Source organism: Gallus gallus, chromosome 1, assembly GCF_016699485.2.
Source record: "Gallus gallus isolate bGalGal1 chromosome 1, bGalGal1.mat.broiler.GRCg7b, whole genome shotgun sequence".
Taxonomy (NCBI): domain Eukaryota; kingdom Metazoa; phylum Chordata; class Aves; order Galliformes; family Phasianidae; genus Gallus; species Gallus gallus.
Genome location: NC_052532.1, coordinates 122616400 through 122637926, shown reverse-complemented (window position 1 = coordinate 122637926; position 21527 = coordinate 122616400). Strand labels below are relative to the sequence as shown.

Sequence of the window (21527 nt, the reverse complement as noted above, 5' to 3'; positions counted from 1 at the left end):
GTTGCAAGCCAGGAAGAATGCATACTTGATTAAATATCAAAGACTAAAATTTACAAAATAATACCATCAGAACAGAAGCAAATTCAGCCTACAAGCATTACGAGAAGATATGATTAAACTGATTACGATATGCAGCATTACTCATTGCTACTATACAATTCTGCTGCCTGCTGAAGTCTCTGTTTTACAGTAGAAGTAACATATTTTGCTCATCAGGCTAACATAGAACATCTGGAACAAAATTATTGCTGCAAATGAAATCAAGAACTGTGACAGAACTTTTATGTATCTATATAGCGGAAGCAAGTATTTGCTAGATAAATCATCTTAATAGCATGGTTTAACAGTGCTCTTTGCTAGTCATGCTACCAGACATACATGGGACAATACTTTCTTGACACTGTTCTCAAAAGAAATTAAAAAATTGAAATATTAAGTCTGAATGGATGTTCATCAGACAATGAGTTCAGTCACACGGTTCTAAGAAGTGAGTGGTCTGCTGATTTCCTACAAATACTTGTCTCTCATAGCTGTGGTTAACTCAGACACAGTAAACAAAGGATGTTGGTGGGATAATGTATTTACAGTAAACTTGTATATAGATTAATAGATAGCAAATGTAAAAACAATTCACATCACTGATCTTTCATTTTAGTGCCTCCACTTAGTAATCTCAGTTTGCATTTTGTATAAAATTTAACTAAGGATGTATCCATTCAAGTGAGATTAAAACAAAAATGTTTGGGAAGTGTTTTAAACTCGTTTCCTGTAGCAGAGATGTCTTAGCGGTGGCAGCTCAAAGCCCAGACACAAAGGAACAAGAACGTACCTCGCAAACTCATTTAACTATACTTTGGATGTAAACATATTAACTATGTTATTTGCTGTTTATTTTTTTCCTGGATTCTATAAAAAGGCAGACAATGGATAGCAATTCTGGTGACTTTCCCTACAGCCTGACACAGTGCAGAGGGAGAAATTCACTGCTGTAATGAGCCTGGAAAAGCCTCTGGCTACTGAAGTGCCACCTACTAAGCCATCAGGTATTTCCAAGTAAAGAGATTCTAATCTCACGAGCAAACATTTTAAATCCAAGGCACCAGTATGAAGTTTAAGACTGATTTTCAGTCATTAGTAGAGTCTGCCTTTGCTGTGGATGGATTCTCTGAATAATTTCTTTAAGCCTGCAGTATATAATATATGTATGTAATTTAAGCTATAAATGACATCTAAGAGCTATCAGTCATTCAGAGTCATATCTAAGTTGCCAGGAGGAAGTATGAAAGGTAGAGAAAGATCAATGTTTTGATGTTTCTGAGTAGTATTTTTTATTTCTATTTGGACATCTGCCAGCGAATCCCAGCATGAACTACAAGAGAAGGTCAAGGACTGAATGAATAGCTCATGTTAACCTTCCTTCCTCCTCCTACTCTATAAGGTAATAGGATCTGGATTGGTTAATATATATATATATATATATCTGTATTTACATCTGTCCTTTTTTCCAATGTTATCCTACTCCAAATACCATGTCGTCATTTTATTTGTATGAAATACTCCTGTATATTTTTACGGCTTCACTGGTACAGTGCTAGAAGCAAAGTATTATCAACCACTTAAACAGGCTTTGTAGCATAGAAAGTTCTTGGGAAAAGCAGGAATCTGATGGTAATGGCAAAAATACAAGAGCTGAATCTGCTTGAGCTGACTGATAAAACAAATGTAAATCCCCATCTAATGACACTGTTGAACTGTCACACCTTAAAGAAGAGAGAACAAGTTTTTTTTTTTTTTTTTTTTTTTTTTTTTTTTACTATTTTTGCTACCTTTGCAGTACAAGAAAAATAACACCAGAAACTGATATGGACAGGACAGGACAGGACAGGACAGGACAGGACAGGATAGGATAGGATAGGATAGGACAGGACAGGACAGGACAGGACAGGACAGGACAGGATAGGATAGGATAGGATAGGATAGGATAGGATAGGATAGGATAGGATAGGATAGGATAGGATAGGATAGGATAGGATAGGATAGGATAGGATAGGACCTAGTGTTGTGGCTGATGCCCCATCCCTAGAGACTTTCAAGGCAAGGCTGGATCAGGCCCTGGGCAGCCTCATCTAGCTGTGATGTCCCTGTTCCGTGCAGGGGAGTTGGACTAGATGGCCCTCAGATGTCCCTTCCAACTCTAAGGATTCTATGATTATAGGATAGGACAGAATAGGATAGGATAGTTTCATTTGGAAGGGACATATATAGAGTCCAGTTGTCAGACTGCTTTTGGGATGTCTCACAGTTAAAATGTATCTAAATGCCCCCCGAACACTGGCAGGTGTGGGGCATCAGCCACATCTCTAGGAAGCCTGTTCCAATGTATAACCACCCTCACGCTAAATATCTTCCAATGCCCAGTCTGACCCTACCCCAACAGGTCTTTGCTGTTTCCACTCTGCCATCAGTTCCCAGGAGCAGAGCTTGGCACCTCCCTCTTCTTCCCTTCACCAAGGCTCTGCAGGGAGCAGTGATGTCACCTAGCCCTCCTCCAGGCTGGACAGCCCAATGCCCATAACCTCTCCTTGCAGGGCATGCCTTTAGCCCTGTTACCAGCTCTGTTGCCATCCTCTGGATGCTTCCAAAAACCTTGACATTCTTTTGGTATTGTGGGGAACAGAACTCCACATGATATTCCAGGTGAGCCTTCACCAATGCTCAATGTGTCCTTGTTGAAGTTCATGCCATTGCTGATGGCTCAAAGCTCCAGTGCATCTAGATCCTTATGTAAGGCCCCTTGTCCATCCAGAGAGTCAGTAGTACCTCCCAGTTTAATATTGTCAGGACATTTTACTAAAGATGCATTCCACTCCTATATCCATACCATTAATAAAAATATTGAACAGAACTGGCCTGAAGAGTGAGACCTGCAGAACACTGCTAGTGGCTGGTCACCAGCCAGGTGTAGCCCCATTCACCATCATACTTTGAGCTCTGCCATTCAGCCTGTACTTTCCCTAGTGTAGTGTAAACCTGTTCATCTCACAGTTGGACAATTTGTCCAGTTGATTTCTGATAAAATCCACCATTCTGATAAAATTACATCCACCACCTTCCATTCTTTCACTAAGTGAGTGATCTTATCATGAAAGGGTATAAAATTTGTATATAAATACGTTTATATATTATATATCATACATATGTATACATGTGTATATATCTATACACAAACTTTCAGAAAGAAGAAGTTCATGTATAGGAAGTGTACTCAGTACAAAATTGCATGTATTATACATAATTTAATTTAAGATAATTTTACTATAATCTCTTTCCAGCAATTTTTATTATTATATAAAGGGGAAAAAAATGTAGTAGAGAACAATAAGAACTTTGTATTTTTTGAGAAGTTTAATGACACTCAGCTAATTAGTAAGAAAAAAAGAATTAAAGATGTGAAAATACTTCAAGTACATACAAAAACAAACTGTATTGACAAATGCTTTGTTACATCTGTTAAAGTCAGATATAAAAATACTTGAAGTACATAATTTTATTTTATGCTGTACAGCTGAAGACCCAGCTATTGTATTGTCCTAACATAGCTAATGGCATTACTGCATTTATTGACAAGAGACTTCTAACTAACACAATAGTTAAAGAAAAACAGGATTTAATACTTTTTTTTTTTTTTTTTTTGGTCCTTTACATAATTTATTACAGTACAGTTCAAAAAACAGTCCAGTTGGTTTCTTCTCCCTAGTTCATCATGTGGTCATGTTGTATTACCTTCAGGGCTTTTTTCTTTGTTTCTTTTACCTCCAATATAATTGGGCCTTTTACATTTTCTGTACTCCATCTATGTTTTTATGTTTGGCAGTATTTTGAAATACACTTGACCTTGTTAACAAGCATCCGACAATTATCATAATCTGACATGCCAAAAGTTATATTGAATTTTCTCTTCGTGGACACTAATTGCATATTTGAAGTGATGGATTTTGTTTCTTCAGGGGCGTGCTCCTTGATAAATTATTTATCATAATTTGGGAAAGTGGTATGACCTTATTTCTTCCATTTCTCTGAATTTCCAAAAGTGCATACACAATGCAAATGTAAATCATGTGCCATCAACTAACTGTTATAAAACTATTTATATGGAAACAGGGTGATTCTGTCCTATTTTCTGATCAGCAGTTAGTGCTTAAGAAAACCAGGTATAATAGAGAGATGACTGAATTAGTTCATGTTTGACATAATATATCATATTTAGTACCCTTATTAATCTTAGGTATCTGCCTGGGGAACTGTTAGGATACATTATTTAGTCTTTTCACTGGAAGAAGAGCATTTCTCTCTCATCTTCCTCCACATTCCCACACCATTTTACTACAAGCCCCCCCCACCTCATCCTGTACAGGAGCCCATGACTCCCATCCATTTGTCACACTTTCACTGTCAAAAATGTGTTGTGAGAGATAACAGATGAGTGACACTGGAAAGAATTGCATCTGTGCAACAGGACCTACACAGCTCATACACAAACTGCTGCATTTTGATGTCTGTGTTACTTACATCTCCCGTTCCTGAACACGAAGGGGACAGGGGAGAGAGCTGTGGACACCCAGGCACACTGCCTCCAAATGATTTTCCCTGAACTGCAGAGCTGTATCTCGTTCCTCACAATGGGCCATACATTTTAAAGACAGTGTTTGATTGTGGATGATTTACAACAAAGAGATTTCAGAGGCTTCCAACAGGAAGAACAATTATGACAATGAGAGGATAGACTTTTGAAAGAACGACTGAAAGAACTTCTTCATGCTTTTCAATTCATGGAAAATGGATGAAGGATGCAAAGAAATCATTCTGCCAATATACAGATGGGAATGAAACCTGGAGCCCTCTGGTTAGAAAAAATAGCTTGTCTGAGCCCTGAATGTTTTAAGAAGAGAGTTACTCAAGTGAAAGTTGCAGTTCACACAGTCACAGAGTGGTCAGGGTCAGAGGGTACCTCAGGGTCCATCAGACCCAGCCCCTGCCCCAGCAGGACACCCAGAGCAAGGTGCCAGTCCCACAGCCGCTTCTGAAGATCTTCAAGGAGGAGACTGCACAGCATGTGCCAGTGCTTCCTGATGTTCAGGAGAAACTTCCTGTGTTCCAGTTTGTGCCCATTGCCTCTTTCCCTGCCAGTAGGAACCACTGAAAAGAGCCTGACTCCATCCTCCCTGCACCCTTCCTTCAGGTATTTATTGACATCGGTAAGATTCCCCTGAGCCTCCTTTTCTCGAGGCTGAGCAGATTGTACCTGAAGTCTGTATAAGTAAATCACTGTTTTCAAGACCTTGTTAAGTTTTGTTTGGCACTTGCATGTAACTTGTGCTGATTAACATGTTACTGAAGTCTCTGGGCTCTGGGGGCTGTTAGGAATGATGGAGCAGATAACCCCAAATTCTTCTTATTACACCTCCTATCATGTTTTTACAACCCCCATGGCAATTATAGGCAGGCTATTTTAAAGTACTTCCTGCAACCTTTTTTTTTTTTCTTTTTTTTTCTTTTTTTAAGCTCAGAATTGTAGCTATTTAGCATTTCAAACAGCTGTGAAAGTGCAGGAAATGGTTGCTAGCTGCTAAATTTTGGAAGGAAGACTTTCAAGATTTTCTCTAGTTAGAAAACTTTTAAAATGTTCACTTTTTTTTTTTTCCAACAAGAAAGGTAATGAACATTTATAGACCTTTAAAAACATGTAATATCATAAAATCCAAGTGAACAGCATCATCTGAAAAATACCTACTGTGATTTCTGCACTGGGAACTGTGCAAGCATTCCTGAGATTCCCCGCACTTTTAAGCAGGTGGCAGTGTCGGTTAAAAAGACATAGTTTTTTCCTGCAGCAGATAGAAATTGTTGCTCTCCAATCTCTCCATTTATCTTAGTGAAAGGTAAGAATATATAGCACTTTTATTGGGTTCCTACCTAGATAAGGATAGGAAAAAATTTGAAAAGTATGTCTTCGTTGACTCAAGACTCCTTTATTGTTTCCAGACGAAGCTTTGTGAGCTTTATTCCTCAGAATGAGAGACTGCAGTAAGATACATAACTCTTCTTTAATACCATGTTAGTATGAAGAACTATCTTCCAATGAGGCTGGATGATGTTGTAGTGCCATAAGTCAACACCAGCTCCCAGTACTTACCACAACATTTTCATAGCTTCAATAAATACAAAGTCTGTGGCCTTTCTTTTGTTGGACTTTTCACCATGCTACTGACAGACTCAGGCAAGGCAATAAGGATTTGATGTAGGTTCGCATGTTTGGACTTTTCCTAGTAATTTCTTTTTTCTTTGTTTTGGTGTGCCTAAGATGTGATATCTACCATTTGCACCTATGAATAGCTGGAGAGGTGTTTTCTTTTCAGACATATCCTATTGTGTTAAGCTAAAATAAACAAAATGCTTTTACAGAGTTTCATTTAATGAACGGTAAGTGGCTTTGATCTCTTGGTAATGTGGGAAAACAACAAATACAGTTCAGAAGAAATTTTTGAATATTACTACAAATGTGGTAAGAATCTCTGTCGTGAAGAGACAGGTTTTTTTTTTCCAGGGAAATAAGAGAATGTGTGTGTGCACTGGGGAGGGGAGAAAAATGCCTTTTTTTTTTTTTTTTTTTTTTTTCTGAATTGGATTTCTGAATATTGAAACAGACTTGGTTCTTATTTTCACAAAGCTTAGGATTTTTCACAAACTTTAGGATTTTCCAACAGGCCAACTAAACCAAGGTGGAAGCATCTAGCTTTTTGTCACAATGACCAGGCAGAACAGGTGGTGGATGGAGGAGAAGCCACGAGGATGGCAGAGGAAAGCACTTTGTTCACTTAACTTTGCCAGATGAGATTCACCATTTAAAATCATGTTAACAAAACATTTTAAGGGTTGAGCAGAGTTTCCACCCATCAACATGTGTATTTCAGAGGTGGCAAGCCACCCTGTCTTCCTTCAAACAATGTGATACCCCACCACCAGTCTTGGTTTGACACGAGGAGCTGTCGATGAACAATGAAGGCTGTGGGAAACAGTGTGAAGGACAAAGGACTGTAACGCTGGGGAGCAGGAGGGTACCCAAAGTCTGTGGAACCTCAGGTAACCATGGCCCTTGTTTCAGCTGCCAATGCTTCAGTTCCTCATATGTAAAAAGAAAGGCATTATGCTTCTAGGACGTTAGGGTGTGGACATAGAGCCACTTCCAAGAAAGCTCAATGCCATTAATTTCTTCTCTGTACCATGGGGAAATAAACAACACCAAGGAACAACTGGAAATGGGCTCCCCAGAGCCCATTCACCCCTGCACACCCACTCTGCTCTTTCCAGACTCCGCAGTGCCCCAGGTGTCGGGGGGCCGCTCTCCCCCATTCACTGGGTTACGGATCCGGCTCCTTTCCGCCCAGCACGTATAGCTCACACGCACCTCCCAGCGCATCCCCATCACCCAAATCAGGTACACCCACGCGCACAAAACACGCCACACGCCCTCCCCGCACACACACCCCATGCCACCACCATTCCCACGCACCCTCAGGGCGCGCACCCCCACGCGCGCACACATATACTCACGCGCGCACATACACGCGCGCCTCTCCCCTCCCATCCACCGGACACCAGGCGCATGCGCAGCGGCAGGCGCGGAGCTGTCCGAGTGCTGAATTTATAGCGCGGTGCGCTCCCGCCCGCCTCATTCCAGCACAGGCGCTGGGGCTCCCCGCAGCCCCCGCCGCCCGCTCGCTCCCGCACGGCAGCGCCGACACCTCCCTGCCAACAGGGGAGTGGAATAGAACGAGCCAGTAGCCCCACCACCCTTCCTAAATACTACTTTTCAAAGCAAAAGGGGAATAAAATACACCGGCAACAGACTGCTTGCTCTCAACGCTACTCCCCTTTGAGTGATGCTCTTTGGGTAGTAGGGTTTTCCCTCCTATTTCTTTCTTTTTTTTTTCTTTTTCTTTTTTTGCATTCCTTTCTTTTTTTCTTTTTTTCCTTTTTTTTCTTTTTTCTTTTTTTTTCCCCATCACCCAGTAAAAGCAAGGTGGGGAATAACCAGGTCTGATGCTTTGTCTCTTTTGCGTTGGCTGCAGGAGATGAGCCTAGGCTTGACCTGACCATGATTCCAAGGACTGGCATTTCTTTTTTATCCCCAGTTTGTAGAGATCCAGACCTTCTTTTCCTGACTGTCAAGAAAAATAAATTATTGCTGAATTTGGGAATCTAGGCAGCACCAGCATACTTTCTCCCTGCATCTCTCTGGAATCGTTTCTGGGATATTTTCCAAATCAACACAGAAAGCAGGAGGAATGAACCGGCAGCTAGTGAAAATTTTGACAACCTTATTTGCATTTTTCTTAGAGACAAACCACTTCAGGTAGGTGATATGGCTCTTTGTAATGATATTTTTCAAAGACTGTGGAAATCATAACTATGAAGAAAGTACATCACGTTAACCTAGTTTGTTTGCTATATTTGAGAGTGTTTTGTGTTCATTCTATATAGACTTTCCTTTTTACACTCAGAGACTCGTTGCTTGGTAACAAACACCAAAAAATATTCAAGTTTGGGTGATCTAGTTTCCATTTCTCTGATTCAAAGACATGCTTTATTACTGATCATCAGTGTAGCTGAGAACAGTTTCTTCAGTTTTTCTTCCAAATGCTATTTAATCTTTATGCTCCCTCCAGAGCTTATGTAGGAAGTTGCTTTGGTTCCCTCCTCTTCAGGCTCTGGAAATGATCAACCAAATTTGTCAGGGATGTGGTTATTTGAAATCAGAGATCCAGTCTTCAGATTTTGTAAAAAATGCTGAATTAAACCAGTACTATGCTCATTTAAAGTATCAGTACATTATATTATTGCTTCTAATTTTTATTTTCTCTTTTTATTTTATTTCTAACATTTGATGAGCTTTTGCTTCAGCTACTGACTTCTTGCGATACAAAGCAAACAAGTCATTGCTATTAACCAAAACACCATTTCAGCTGAGATTCCTTGTTTTCATGTACAAAGCTGTGTATGTACATGTAAACATACAAACTGCTTTTGTATGTGTAATAATGTATATATACAGTGTCAGAGTGAAAAAAAATGTTTGTATTCATGAGTTTGCACACATGAGATGATAGCACAACTTATCACTAGTGGACACTGAAAGGAGACAGAAGTAGTCTGAAAAGGATCATCCAAAATAATTAGACTGGATTAGTTTTCAAGTTTTTATTATCTTAACTGAACATTTCTACTATTTAAGTGGGAAATTTAATCTATTTTATATCAAAAATTAGGGATGTAAAAGTGTCACGTCAACAACAAAAGCAAAAAAAAAAAAAAAAAAAAGCAACATCCCCTCTCATGTATGGAAACTGAAAAAGTGGGGAATGACATCACAAGATTAACTATCACATTGCCTTCTAGCAGTTTTGTTGGTTTTATAAAAAGATAAAGAATGTAATATTTGCTTCTGATTTTGGATGGTCACATGTATATCTATTTGTTTATACTTAAATGTAAATGCACAAAAAAGAACAAGAAACACTCCTGAAACAGAGTGGTTCCCTCTGGGCAAATATTTAAATAGAGAGTAGTTAAGAAGACAGTGCTTTTATTACTTTTAGTGTAGCTCAATGAATATATTGAAGCACAGATACCATGATATTGGTTATTTAGAAAACAGGATAGTGATGCTTATGATGAAATCTGTGTCTCTGCGCACCAAAGATGATTATTTAATTACTAGTTTATTTTCCCTACAGAATGAGCTGGGGGAACTCATAAATACTTCTTTTCTGAAATACTTAATGTGCTTGAAATATGTAATTTGTTATCTATATAAAGTTTCATATGCATGGTCTGGTACCAGAAGTTTACTCTTAAAATCTGAAAACAGACATATGTTCAGGAGCTTGCGTATAAATACCAGCTGGTGATAATACTGATCATTTACTATTTGATGTTAATTGGTGAAAAAAAGACCAAAACAAATCACTAAGATCAGATACGACTGACTCTGAAACCCTTTTTGCCCTCCTGGTGAAGAAGCCAGACATTCACTAGCATGATTTCAATCTTCTTTGAGTGGCATCTATAAAGAACATTTTTTTGCATCTATGTCCTTTCTAACATTAACAAAACCAACATGTACCAGATCCGCTTGATGAGTGATGACTGCTATTGTTTGGAAGTTTACAACCACCTCGAATCAGTGCTAAAAGGCATAAATTTTAACACTATACTTCTAATTAAATCAGTGATATGAATTAGATATCAAAGTCCATGTAAGATTTCTTTACACATTCTTTTTTTTTAAATAGACTGAATCTTCTAAATTTTTAAAGCTCAAATAAATTTATTTTTAAAGCAGAGGGGTTTGTTTTGAACAGCAAAACGTGTCCACGCGTGCAATCCAAAATTCATTTTTATTTCTAGCATAAAGTTTTCTGATGAAAAATATGTATCATTCTATAAAAATCTGAATTGCTGCATTAAGTGAATTGAGACAATTTTATTTATTGTTATAATTTTTTCCTGACTTGAATTAAATACTAGCTAAATAGTAGCTAATGGTGGCTAATAATTTATTTAGGACGACTTTCTGTAAAGAACATGATTCAAGATCTGGAAAATCCCCCTCACAGACCCTGTCTCCTTCAGATTTTTTGGACAAATTGATGGGAAGGACATCGGGGTATGATGCTAGAATCAGACCAAATTTTAAAGGTAAGTTTTTTAAGACTGTTGATAAATCAATGATTTTGTTTGTTTTGTTTAAGGATGTTACATCTGAGTTCTTATTCTTTTTACAGTAACTTCAGCTTTCTAGGGTATTATTGTCATGCAGATAAGTTGTTCCAAGAGGAGAAGTAAAGGAGCAGGGTAGGTAGTAAGTGTACAGAGCTCTGTGCTTCTCTACAGAAAGCCCTCTTTTAAAATTCACCTATATAGGTCAAAAATGTTTAGCTATCAGATGTTGTCTCTGAAGACCTTTACAGTTCCAAAAAGTAAATAGAATTTCAGTCTAACAGTAACTGAGATGACTAGTTCCTGAAATTTTTAAGCCATGAGAACTTTCAACACTTCCATGCTGAATGGTGGTTTCCCTTATAGCAGTGTCTGAAGAAGGAAGATAGGACTCAAGGTATGCACAGAGCAGCATTTACTGTGCTAATGTTGACTGAATTATTAGAATCAGTTTCCCATGATCCTTACAAAAACCACAAAAACATGTTCTGTTTGAAATTTCTATGATTTTCTCCTTTTCTTCAAAAATTTGAACCAAGTTGTGGAGATCCACCACCACTATTCCAGCATAAAGAAGGCTGTGAACTGCCCTCTTTTGCAATCATTACTATCAGAGCAAGTTTTCCTTGCTATAGACGTTTAAATTCTGGTGGAAATGAACACAAATGTCCTTTGGCTTCAAACGAAGAGAGCTATGAGGGAAGTTTCCATTGTAAATATGCATTTAGCTCTTTTGAAGAGTTCTCTAATTCCTCCATAACTGGCCCTTCAACCTAGTTCAAAGCTTGTAATGCAGTTATACTGTAAAAATTAATAAAACTCTTCCTTCATAAACAACTCCGATGCTAATGTACATTTGCACTCATGTCTATTGGCTTTGTTGACCAAATTTTTCTATACTGCTCCTTGTTAGCAGTGCTGTGAAAGTTGATAATGAGTGGAACAAGCAATCATTTCTTAGCCAGCAAATGAACTGTTGGGAAAAAAGTCACTTACATGTCAATGAGAAAAGTGCTTAATTAAATTAGATCAAAGATCATTTTGTTCTCTCTGTTCCACAAGTACAAATTAAAAGACATGGGATGAAGTGTCTTTTTTGACTGCTTACTATACCTAAGTGAGGAGAAATCTAATTTGATTTTCAGATTCAAAGGTCTTAAAGTTAATAAAACTCTCGTCAAAGTTTTAGTTTCAGAAGAGTTTACAAAATGCTTATTAATTTCCTGAACTGGAGCCCACATTACCTTGTAGTGATACTGTGTTAGGCTTTTGCATTCATTTGATGTGTATCCATGAATATCAGAGAGGTTTTAGAGAATGCAAATAAAGACAGAAATTGCCTGAATTGAGTGAGGGTAATAACTGTTAAGAAGTTCTTTGTGTCCTTTATGTTGGAGGGAAAGTAAAGGAAGACTTCTGCTTCATCTCTTGTAGCTCAGGTAAAATCAGTTAAGTACAGCAGTCCCTGTTCATATAACAACACGAAGACAACTCCTTACTTCTCCTCAGTATATGTCTAAAATCATTTGGTGATACAGGCAGAAGGAGACAGATTCATAGTTTTGTGGTTAGAGCAGGTATGGTGTGTACAACATAAGGTACATGCTGAGGTGTCTGAAAGACAGTTTCCCTCAAAGCCTTATGGTTTTTTCTCAATGTGAAGCTGTTTCTTCTCAATGCAAAGCTGCTGCCCATTGGCACATGTGAACTCCTAATAGCAAAGAATCTTCTTCCAGAGCAGCAGTTTGAATTTACAGCAGATCTTCAGGATTTTTTCATAACCTCATATCTCTGATCTCTCAGAGGTTTTCTTATGGACTAGAGAATTAAGTCATGTGGCTTTGAATTTCACTGTACCTGTGAAAACCTTTTCCGCTGATAACCATTTTTATTAGTCATTACGATGCATAAACATACTTCAGTTACCCAAATCTTGTTAAAATTTTCAAAGAATGGAAAGATGTTACTTTTCTATATAGCATATATTTTCCTTCTAAAGAATTAGAGTACAGCTGCAAGGAGGTCGTAAGTCTTATTAAGATTTTTTTTTTTTTTTTTTTTTTTTACTGAATCTTTATTGTGACCTCAATACAAATTGCTTCCATTTCTAACATTTATTAATTGGTGAGATTATCTGTCGATATACTCTATTGCACAGTACTAGTATTTTAAGTCATATAACTGTACTGATATATGAAATGTTAAATGACTACCCACTTAAGAATATTTTTTTTTATATTAAGGCAAGAATTTTTAAGTATAAAAGATGCCCACAGGAAGAACAAATCAAACTAGAGATCAGCTACCTGGTTTTACAGATGTTCTGGAGTTAATGTTAGTTTCCTGTGTTTCAAAAAATACAGTGTGGATGAAGGTATTTGGACCACTACTCGTGTATTTCTTTTTTTTTTTTTTCTCTCCTTTAGATCAGTTACTTAGCTTTCTGCTAGTTCAATAGGCATTTTAAAATGCTAGAAAATTTGGATATCCTTGGAAAGGCAGTTGAGTAGAATCCCTTTATCTTATACAGCTAATTATACAATTATTAAATGTGTTTATATGACTAGTCTGAATTACTGGAAAACAGCAGCTATTTGATTAATTTGTGGAATAAAGGCTAAAAAGAGAGGAAAATGCTGCTTCTTGGAACAAGGTGTTTTATCCAGATAAAGAATTTCATCATTAGTTATGTGCTTTTCCCTAATTGACTCTTGCAAAGTAGAACATTCAGGAAGGCACTGGGAGAGCAACAGGTGAATACATAAGTGCTTAGACATCAATTTCTAGTTTTTTTGTTTGTTTGTTTACTTGTTTGTTTTTTGCAGTATACTGAAAGATTATTTTCTTATCTTTCTCTCTTATACAATTATTGGAATACAGAAGGGAAGATTTCTGGTTCTTATTGACACAAGCAGTGATCAGATAGAAAATGACCAGACACTTAGAGAGACAGTCCCCCCGACTATCAGCCAGAGTGACAGCTCTCAGAATTGCCTTTCTTTAATCACTTTGTCAGATACTTAATGCACACTTTTCCATCTCACACTTATCTCCTATTGAATTTGAATAGCCTAATAATTTATGTAAGGACATGGAGGGGAATACTTTTAAATGTAAATATGAAGACTACAATCTAATACTAATTGAAGTCCCTGAGAGTCCTTCTGTTGACAGCAAACATACGCTTGGGATCCTGTGACTTGATTTGCTGTTTCTTTTTCAATTATAACATCAGTTAAGTGTGACTTCGGTAAAATAATGAAATATAAACCTGTATGATTTTCTTTTTCTGTGATTGATATTAATGATATACATTTTTAATGATGAAAAGCTACAAAAATAACAAAAATCAAGAGTGAAGGCTGTGCTTTCTCCATCAATCACCTTGATTCCTCAGAAAAGCCAGAAAAAAAAGCCGGGTACCTATGTTGTAGCACTAGACAAAAATGTTGTTTTGTGCTGGTAGAAGCCAAAGATGGTGAAGTGGTTATCATAGATTACTCTGTATTCACCTCAGGATTCCTCAAGAACTCTATCAGCAATGCCACTGTATGCAAGATCAACCTACAACTTAGTCAGAACATAAGATGGAAAGTCAGCTTGAATTTCAAATTTCTTCGCAGGTTTTTACCTTCAGAAGTTACTAAAGTACTTTCACATTTTAAAATCTTCATCTTCTGAAACCACTTGCAATCTAAAATAACTAGAACTGATCAGATAAAGAAAACTATTTATCAATAGGCATGACTATATTATTTATGCTTTAAGAAGTACATGGTTATCACATACTGAATGGAGAGAAGGGGAATTTGTCCCCAAGACTTCCAGGAATGTGTTACATTCAGGTATAGAAAAAGTTAACAATCAAGATAAGAGTGATTTTGCTTTGTATTGAATTTAGTTCTATGATTTCAGTGCATTCTTTCCCACTGAGTCACCATTTTCTTAAAAGCACTCTGAATTCTATGGAGTTGCATGGAGATTTTCAGCAACAGTGCCTGTCAGTGTACCCTCAACAGTGGAGGATGTAATGCAGTGTGAATTAACTTGCTCACAAGATGCTGCTTCCGAACTTGGAGAAGTCTTGTTAGAGGGATGCAGTATGGGCATGTAGTGGCTGTTGCTGTAAAAGATTAGTCTGTGATTACAGCGTTATAATGTCATTTTCATGCCGAGTCAGTGGGTTTACATCTGAATAATAAACACATGGACTAAGTCATTTACTGAAGATTAGCCTGACAACTGTTACAGGAAATGGCTAATGCACTTTAATACTATAACTCCTTGGCACCAAGGGTCAGTTTTTCCCATGTATTCAAGCCCACTGCTTACATTTTTGGCCCCTGAGTAGAACAATAATGAACTGCTTAAAAAGGCATGAATAGAAACTATTGAATGACACGTAGAGGTGAAGTGAAAGGCATCAGACTTAATACATAAGAGCAACTTCTATGTGCGGGCTAAGAGGCACTGTCTGCAGATGTCTACCTTAATCTAGACATTTTGCAATAAATACCTGTTGAAAAAGTAACTGATAAATGTATTTAAAAGTTGAATAGTATATGGGAGATAGACATGGAGCTGATGTGGTTCATTCTCCAGTGGTTAACAACCTTCCCAAAGTCAGACTTCATTCAGTAACAACCACTGCCCATGATGTTAGATGCAGTCAGTATTCTACATTGGGCTGTTTTCCATAGAGTTGGTAGCTCAGAAGAGGATATTTTCTCCAGTAGGCGCTGAGATCCCATTCAAGCAAGACACCATGTAGTAAGAAACTGCTGCACATCGTAGGTAGATTATGCACAGAAGGTTCGTTGTTGGAAGAAAGAAGTTACATGGCCAGTGTTTTTGGAAGTGGCTAGGCCATTATACTTGCTAAACATAGATTTCTTGAAAGGTGCACATATTCATTATTAGGAAGGCGTTCCTCTGATTTACTTTTATCCTTGAAATAGGCATCTCACTGCAAAGGTATATGCTACATGAAGATACGTTACACATATTATATTGACTGGGATTTCTTTTGTTTGTTTGTTTGCTTTTGTTGTTGGGTTTTGTTTTGGGTTTTGTTAGTTGGTTTGTTTTATTTTTCTTTCTGCAGCTAAGAAACTGATGTCCTGCTCCTGCCTTGCCTAGATGTACATATTCTCAGGCAATCTCCCTGCAATTATGCAAGGAACCTTTACACTGTGTTTTAAAACTGATGGTAAAGAGGGCTATGGATCATGTCCTTCTCACCATGCCGCTTTAATTTCAGTTTCTTACACAGAACATCAACAGGCTAGGGGAACTTCATGCCCAGTTACGTTATGTCTAGCCTTCTAGACGGGTGGGGCCAGACAGCTAGCTCAGGTGGACTCCCTCACTATCTACACTGCTTATCTGTTTTTTCATTCCACGGATCTCTGTATGAGCTTTCTCCAACCAGCTCCCTACAAAGCAACTCAGAAAAGCTTTGAGCTTGCAGAAGTGTAAACACAATTGCTGTTTGCCTTCATCTGTCCCTGGTCTTCTTTTATAATTATAAAGTTATCCACAATGGTCTATGTCATGTTGGTGTATTTCTTTTATTCAGAACCAGTGATTTAATTAAGATATATCAATGCATTTTGCTCTTGTCATGGAATATTGGTCTGCTGTTGCATGAAATGCCAAGGGAATTTACGAAGAACAAATGCCAAAGCAGATCCAAAAGTCTTTTGATATCAAAGCAGAAGACTCTATTGTTCTGACCATGTTCTAATTTAATTGTGTTATTTCCATTATATTCAGTGTCATGTTTAGATTTAAATATTTTATACAGTTGAAGCCAATGCCCTTGGGTCACTCATTATGTATCTTGTTATGTTTCGCCTGTCTTAGGAAACATGCAGTTTATATACAGAATATATGAAAACTTACTTTACTATAAGCATAACATTTATCAGCTGAAAACCTATTACATATGGTTATAGAGCAACAAGGAATATGTATACATAAAGCAGAATGTGCTGTTTCATTAGACAGATTCATTATCTTTTTTTCCTCCCTCTGGAAATATGAATATAAATCTCTGATTAAGTCATCAGAAAATGTATGTTTGATGCTTCAGCTTCCAAATATGCAATTCACAGTCTTTCACAGAAATTAATGATTTAAGAGTCCCCTAAATTATGCAGACAGGTTGGCACAGGCTATAACATCTCTCAAATTAGAGGTGCACAATGTCTGGCATAAATAGTGAACTGCCAATCTTCTTAAGACCAAGTCCATGGTATAAAATGGGAAATATACAGAAATACAAAGGCTAAGATTCTTGAAAGCATGAAGATCATCAAGTATTCAGTTGCCATGCCAGCTACCAGAAATCCTCAAGTATTACAAGGGCATGAAGACACACTGATTACTCCTTTTGCCTCAACTACATGTCAGTAGCATGAAAGAAAGCAAAAAGGCTCCTAAGTGTGCTTAGATATGCCTTGTCTAGAAACTACCTTATGCCTAAACCAAATTCAGGCTCTTTGATGAGACATTCCTCCACCTCTATCACACTGCAGGGACCAGGTAACTCCAAACATGCATTATATTCAAGAAAAAAGGGAGTCCTCTCAGGATGAATCTGAGATCACTTTAAATAATACACAAAGATGGAACAGTGGCCATAGAAGGCCCACCTTTCTTTAGAAAATTTTTGTCCAGATCCCCCTCACCTTAAAAGGTCATTACCTAATCCAAAGGAGTATAAAGACTCTGAATTTCCCATTTTTCAGCCATGAATTCAAACTTAATTAGGGCAGACAGAAGATACAAGGAGAACATGGGTTTTTAACCACAAGATGTAGCTGGTTGTGTAAGAGGCCTTTAGTCTTGACCATTCTGATGTAGTGCACAGGCGTGAATATTGCAGCCATTGCAGGCTAGGGCCAGATTATGTACCAGCTGAAGGAAAGCATGTAAGGAGAGGGATTGGGAACCAGTACTTCTTGCATTCATGCTGGTAAATCCTCTAACTGCTAAGATACAAAGTTTCATGAGTACAGTTTTCCTATAGTGGGTGAGGGTCAGGCTGTCGATGTGGTCTACCTGGACTTCAGTAAGGCCTTTGACACTGTCCCCTACGACATTCTCGTGGAGAAGCTGCTGCCCATGGATTGGATGAGCATACGCTTTGCTGGGTGAAACACTGGTTGGATGGCTGGGCCGAAAGAGTTGTGGTCAATGGAGTTAAATCCAGCTGGCGGCTGGTCACGAGCGGTGTGCCTCAGGGCTTGGTACTGGGGCCACTTCTATTTAACATCTTTATTAATGATCTTGATGAGGGTATTGAGTGCACTCTCAGTAAGTTTGCAGACGACACCAAGTTGGGAGGGAGTGGCTGGCCCTGCCAGAGGGGAGAAGGGCACTACAGAGGGACCTGGATAGACTGGATCAATGGGCCAAGGCAAACTGTATGAGTTTCAATAGGGCCAAGTGTTGGGTCCTGCATTTTGGTCACAAGAAACCCAGGCAACACTACAGACTTGGGGAGGAATGGCTGGAAAGCTGCCTGATGGAAAGAGACCTTGGTGTACTGATTGACAGTCGGCTGAATATGAGCCAGTAGTGTGCCCAGGTGGCCAAGAAGGCCGATGGCATCTTGGCTTGTATCAGGAACGGTGTGGTGAGCAGGACTAGGGAAGTAGTCCTGCCCCTGTATTCAGCATTGGTGAGGCCTCACCTCAAGTACTGTGTTCAGTTTTGGGCACTTCAGTACAGAAGGAACATGGAGGTGCTGGAGGAGGTCCAAGGAAGGGCAACAAGGCTTGTGAAGGGCTTGGAGAACATGCCCTGTGAGGAGAGACTGAGGAACTGTGGCTGTTTAGTCTGGGGAAGAGGAGTCTGAGGGGAGACCTTGTTGCTCTCTTCCAGTATCCAAAAGGTGCTTACAGCGAGAGCGGGGTTGGTCTCTTCTCACCAGTGACAGGTGACAGGAAGAGGGGAAATGGCCTCAAGTTGCACCAGGGTGAGTTTAGGTTGGATATCAGGAAACACTTCTTTACAGAAAGAGTTGTTAAGCACTGGAATAGGCTCCCCAGGGAGGTGGTTGAGTCACCATCCCTGGATGTGTTTAAAAACCATTTAGATGTGGTGCTCAGGATGTGGTTTAGAGGAAGATTTTTAGAGTTAGGGTAGTATGGTTAGGTCATGGGAATTAACCATTAGGTCATGGTTAGGTCATAGGTTGGACTTGATGATCTTTAAGGTCTTTTCCAACCTAAGTGATTCTATGATTCTAAAAGTAATGCCTCCTGTTTTATTATGTTGGCCTACAATGCCAGAGGCAGATGTTAGTGTTTAGTAGTAGAGGTTGAACCTTCCTGGTAATATCCCATTACATGTTGTTGCCATGTGACAGGTGGCAGCAGAAGGGCAATCTAACACAATGGTATCTGACATGGGAATGTGAATGAAGGATAGGGGTGGAACTGAATTATTCCATGTGGAAAAAATGACTCCATTGACATTAATCGACACTTGCTGAATGTTTATGGAGACTAACCAGTAGATGTTGATACAATTTTTCTGCCCCAGGAACGTGTTTATATGTTCTCCTTTGTACTTGAGGAAATACAGCTGAGAAAAGGCTATATGCTTTCCTTAAACAAACATAGCTAGGGAAAACATAGGATTAAAATTTACTGGATAGATACTCATTATGTTAGGCTGCCTCTGATGACTATGTTTCCAATGCATGCTGTCTTCATGTCTTCACCTCAGGCTATAAAACTGTCTTATAAAGGCTGTTCTTTCTTCTTATGTTGTCCCGTGTGTTTAATAAAGAATAAATCCTAAATAATAAGTACAATAACAGTAACTCTTTGGCAGGAGTGCAGCTGTAACATCTCACACTATAGTCTAAAGCAGTATCTCACTCTTTTGAAGAGATACATGCAATTGACATGCATGGGTCTTAACCAGAAACTTATGTAAAAACTACTTTTTTGTCTGGGTGTGAAGTAAGCCCATTGCTTTTGCAAAAATGCATGTGCAAACTCTCCTATGTGCCAAAAAAAAAAAAAAAGTAGATGTGGCCACTTCACATAATAACTTCAGACTGCAGCAATTTTTCTTTGAAGATAGTGATATCATATCAAGTATAGTAGTCTGAGATTGGCCATTCTAGTTATAGGAACCATCCTAAAAATAGCCTCCTGCGAGAATTTTGAAGCTACTTGGCTCCATTCTCCTGAGAATAATTTCACAGTTCTTTTGCTCCATGCTCTTGAGAATTATTTTTCTTTTTCTCATAATTCTGAAGTGAGTTTTGCGGGGGGTAAAGAACACACTATTTGTTAAAAATAATATTAAATTCCTTTTTTTCTTTTTCTTTTCTTTTTCCTTCTGTTGAAGATAAGCTTAGTAGTCTTATCAAAATTATAAATAATTAGGGATGGATTCAATTCAGGCCAATAAACTCCTCAGTGTGGATAAGTCCCATATGGAAAATTTTGTAGTAGACTCCTACTCAGCATGACTATTGATGGCAGAAAAAGACTGTATGCCCTGAACCTGCAGAGTTTTGATTGAGCTTAGAGCCTACATGTAATCCACGTGATGCTCCGCTCAAAAATGCATTGAGCATCTTGCATCAAGGATCTTATAATTTCCTTACATTCCTTACTTGATACTCACAAACAGGTAAGCCAGTTAGTTTATAAGAGGTTATTTTGTAGAAGTTCTCATTTCCTCTCCCATTCTTCCAGCCATTTTATATACGGAGAGACTTAATGATGGAAAAATTCATAGTGAAAGACATCCAAGATGTGTCTTAAGGATATATGATAGGTAAAAGATGGATTCTTTTTGGTATTCAGGATATGGGAGACCACACAGCAGGTTCCCAGAGGGAGAGGGGATTTGTAAAGGGAGAGGATAGGAGACTGAGCTAAACGTACAACAGAACAGCTGATGGATCAGGGGGGAGGAATTAATTTCAGAATAATATTATGCATAGATTGTACAGGAATGAGCTGAACTATAAGGAGGTCCAAAATGGGTAGTTCCCAACAGCTGAAATGGGTAAAAATAGAACGAAAAATGTTACTGCTAGATGTGGTGAATATATGTTTGTGTCCTTGACCATTTGCAGATTGCCATCTATATCAGCTCCTGACCTTTTCTGTTGTTGCTTGTCCCTATGCCTGAGCCATCCCATTTGTCTAAATCCCATTGTTCATATGTGTCCTATACATCATCTGGTGTATAATTCCCTAGCAGTCACATATCTATGTCTGGCCATTTATGTTAGTCACCCAAACTGCTCTTTTTCTTGAACTCTTGCATATACCTTAAAGGACAGTAAAGCAAGGAACATTATGGAGACATTAAGGGAAAATATGACAGAATTGGAAATAAATTAATGTCCAAAGCTCAGAGGAATAAAAAGAGAGTTAAAATTTCAGAGGCCTCTCTGTGGCCACAGAAAGAAATATTGACCAAGCTTTATTTTTGAGAGAATACCTATTGACGCTCAGCTTTCATCAGTTTCTGTGATACAAGATCAAAATCACACAAAAGGAACAAAGTAAGAACTTTTTTAAGAGAAAGGAATAGAGCATCAATTCTGGTGGATTTTTTGTTGGTGGTGGTGGTTTTTTTTGTTTGTTTTTTTGTTTTTTGTTTTTTTTTTAATAAGTGTTTTGAGATGAGTATGCAGTACAGAACAAAGCAGTTCATTCTGACTGAAAATAAAAGCTTAGTCTGAGCCAACAGAATTACAGTATTAT

General features: G+C 38.3%; 1 protein-coding gene across 8 annotated transcripts in view; it reads left to right on the top strand.

The window, feature by feature from the left end:
* The first annotated feature begins 7681 nt into the window (after positions 1 to 7681).
* Positions 7682 to 21527, top strand: part of GLRA2 (glycine receptor alpha 2) — a 128290-nt gene continuing 114444 nt past the window's right edge. For 5 of the 8 annotated variants that reach the window (XM_040655180.2, XM_003640518.6, XM_004934696.5 and 2 more), the window contains exons 1-2: positions 7682 to 8413; positions 10625 to 10758. In XM_040655180.2, coding sequence (XP_040511114.1) covers positions 8346 to 8413; positions 10625 to 10758 — 202 coding nt within the window. In that variant the 5' untranslated portion in view covers positions 7682 to 8345. Of the gene's footprint in view, positions 8414 to 10624; positions 10759 to 21527 lie in introns of those variants that run through there. The other 3 variants (XM_040655188.2, XM_040655190.2, XM_040655195.1) reach the window with 2 other exon arrangements.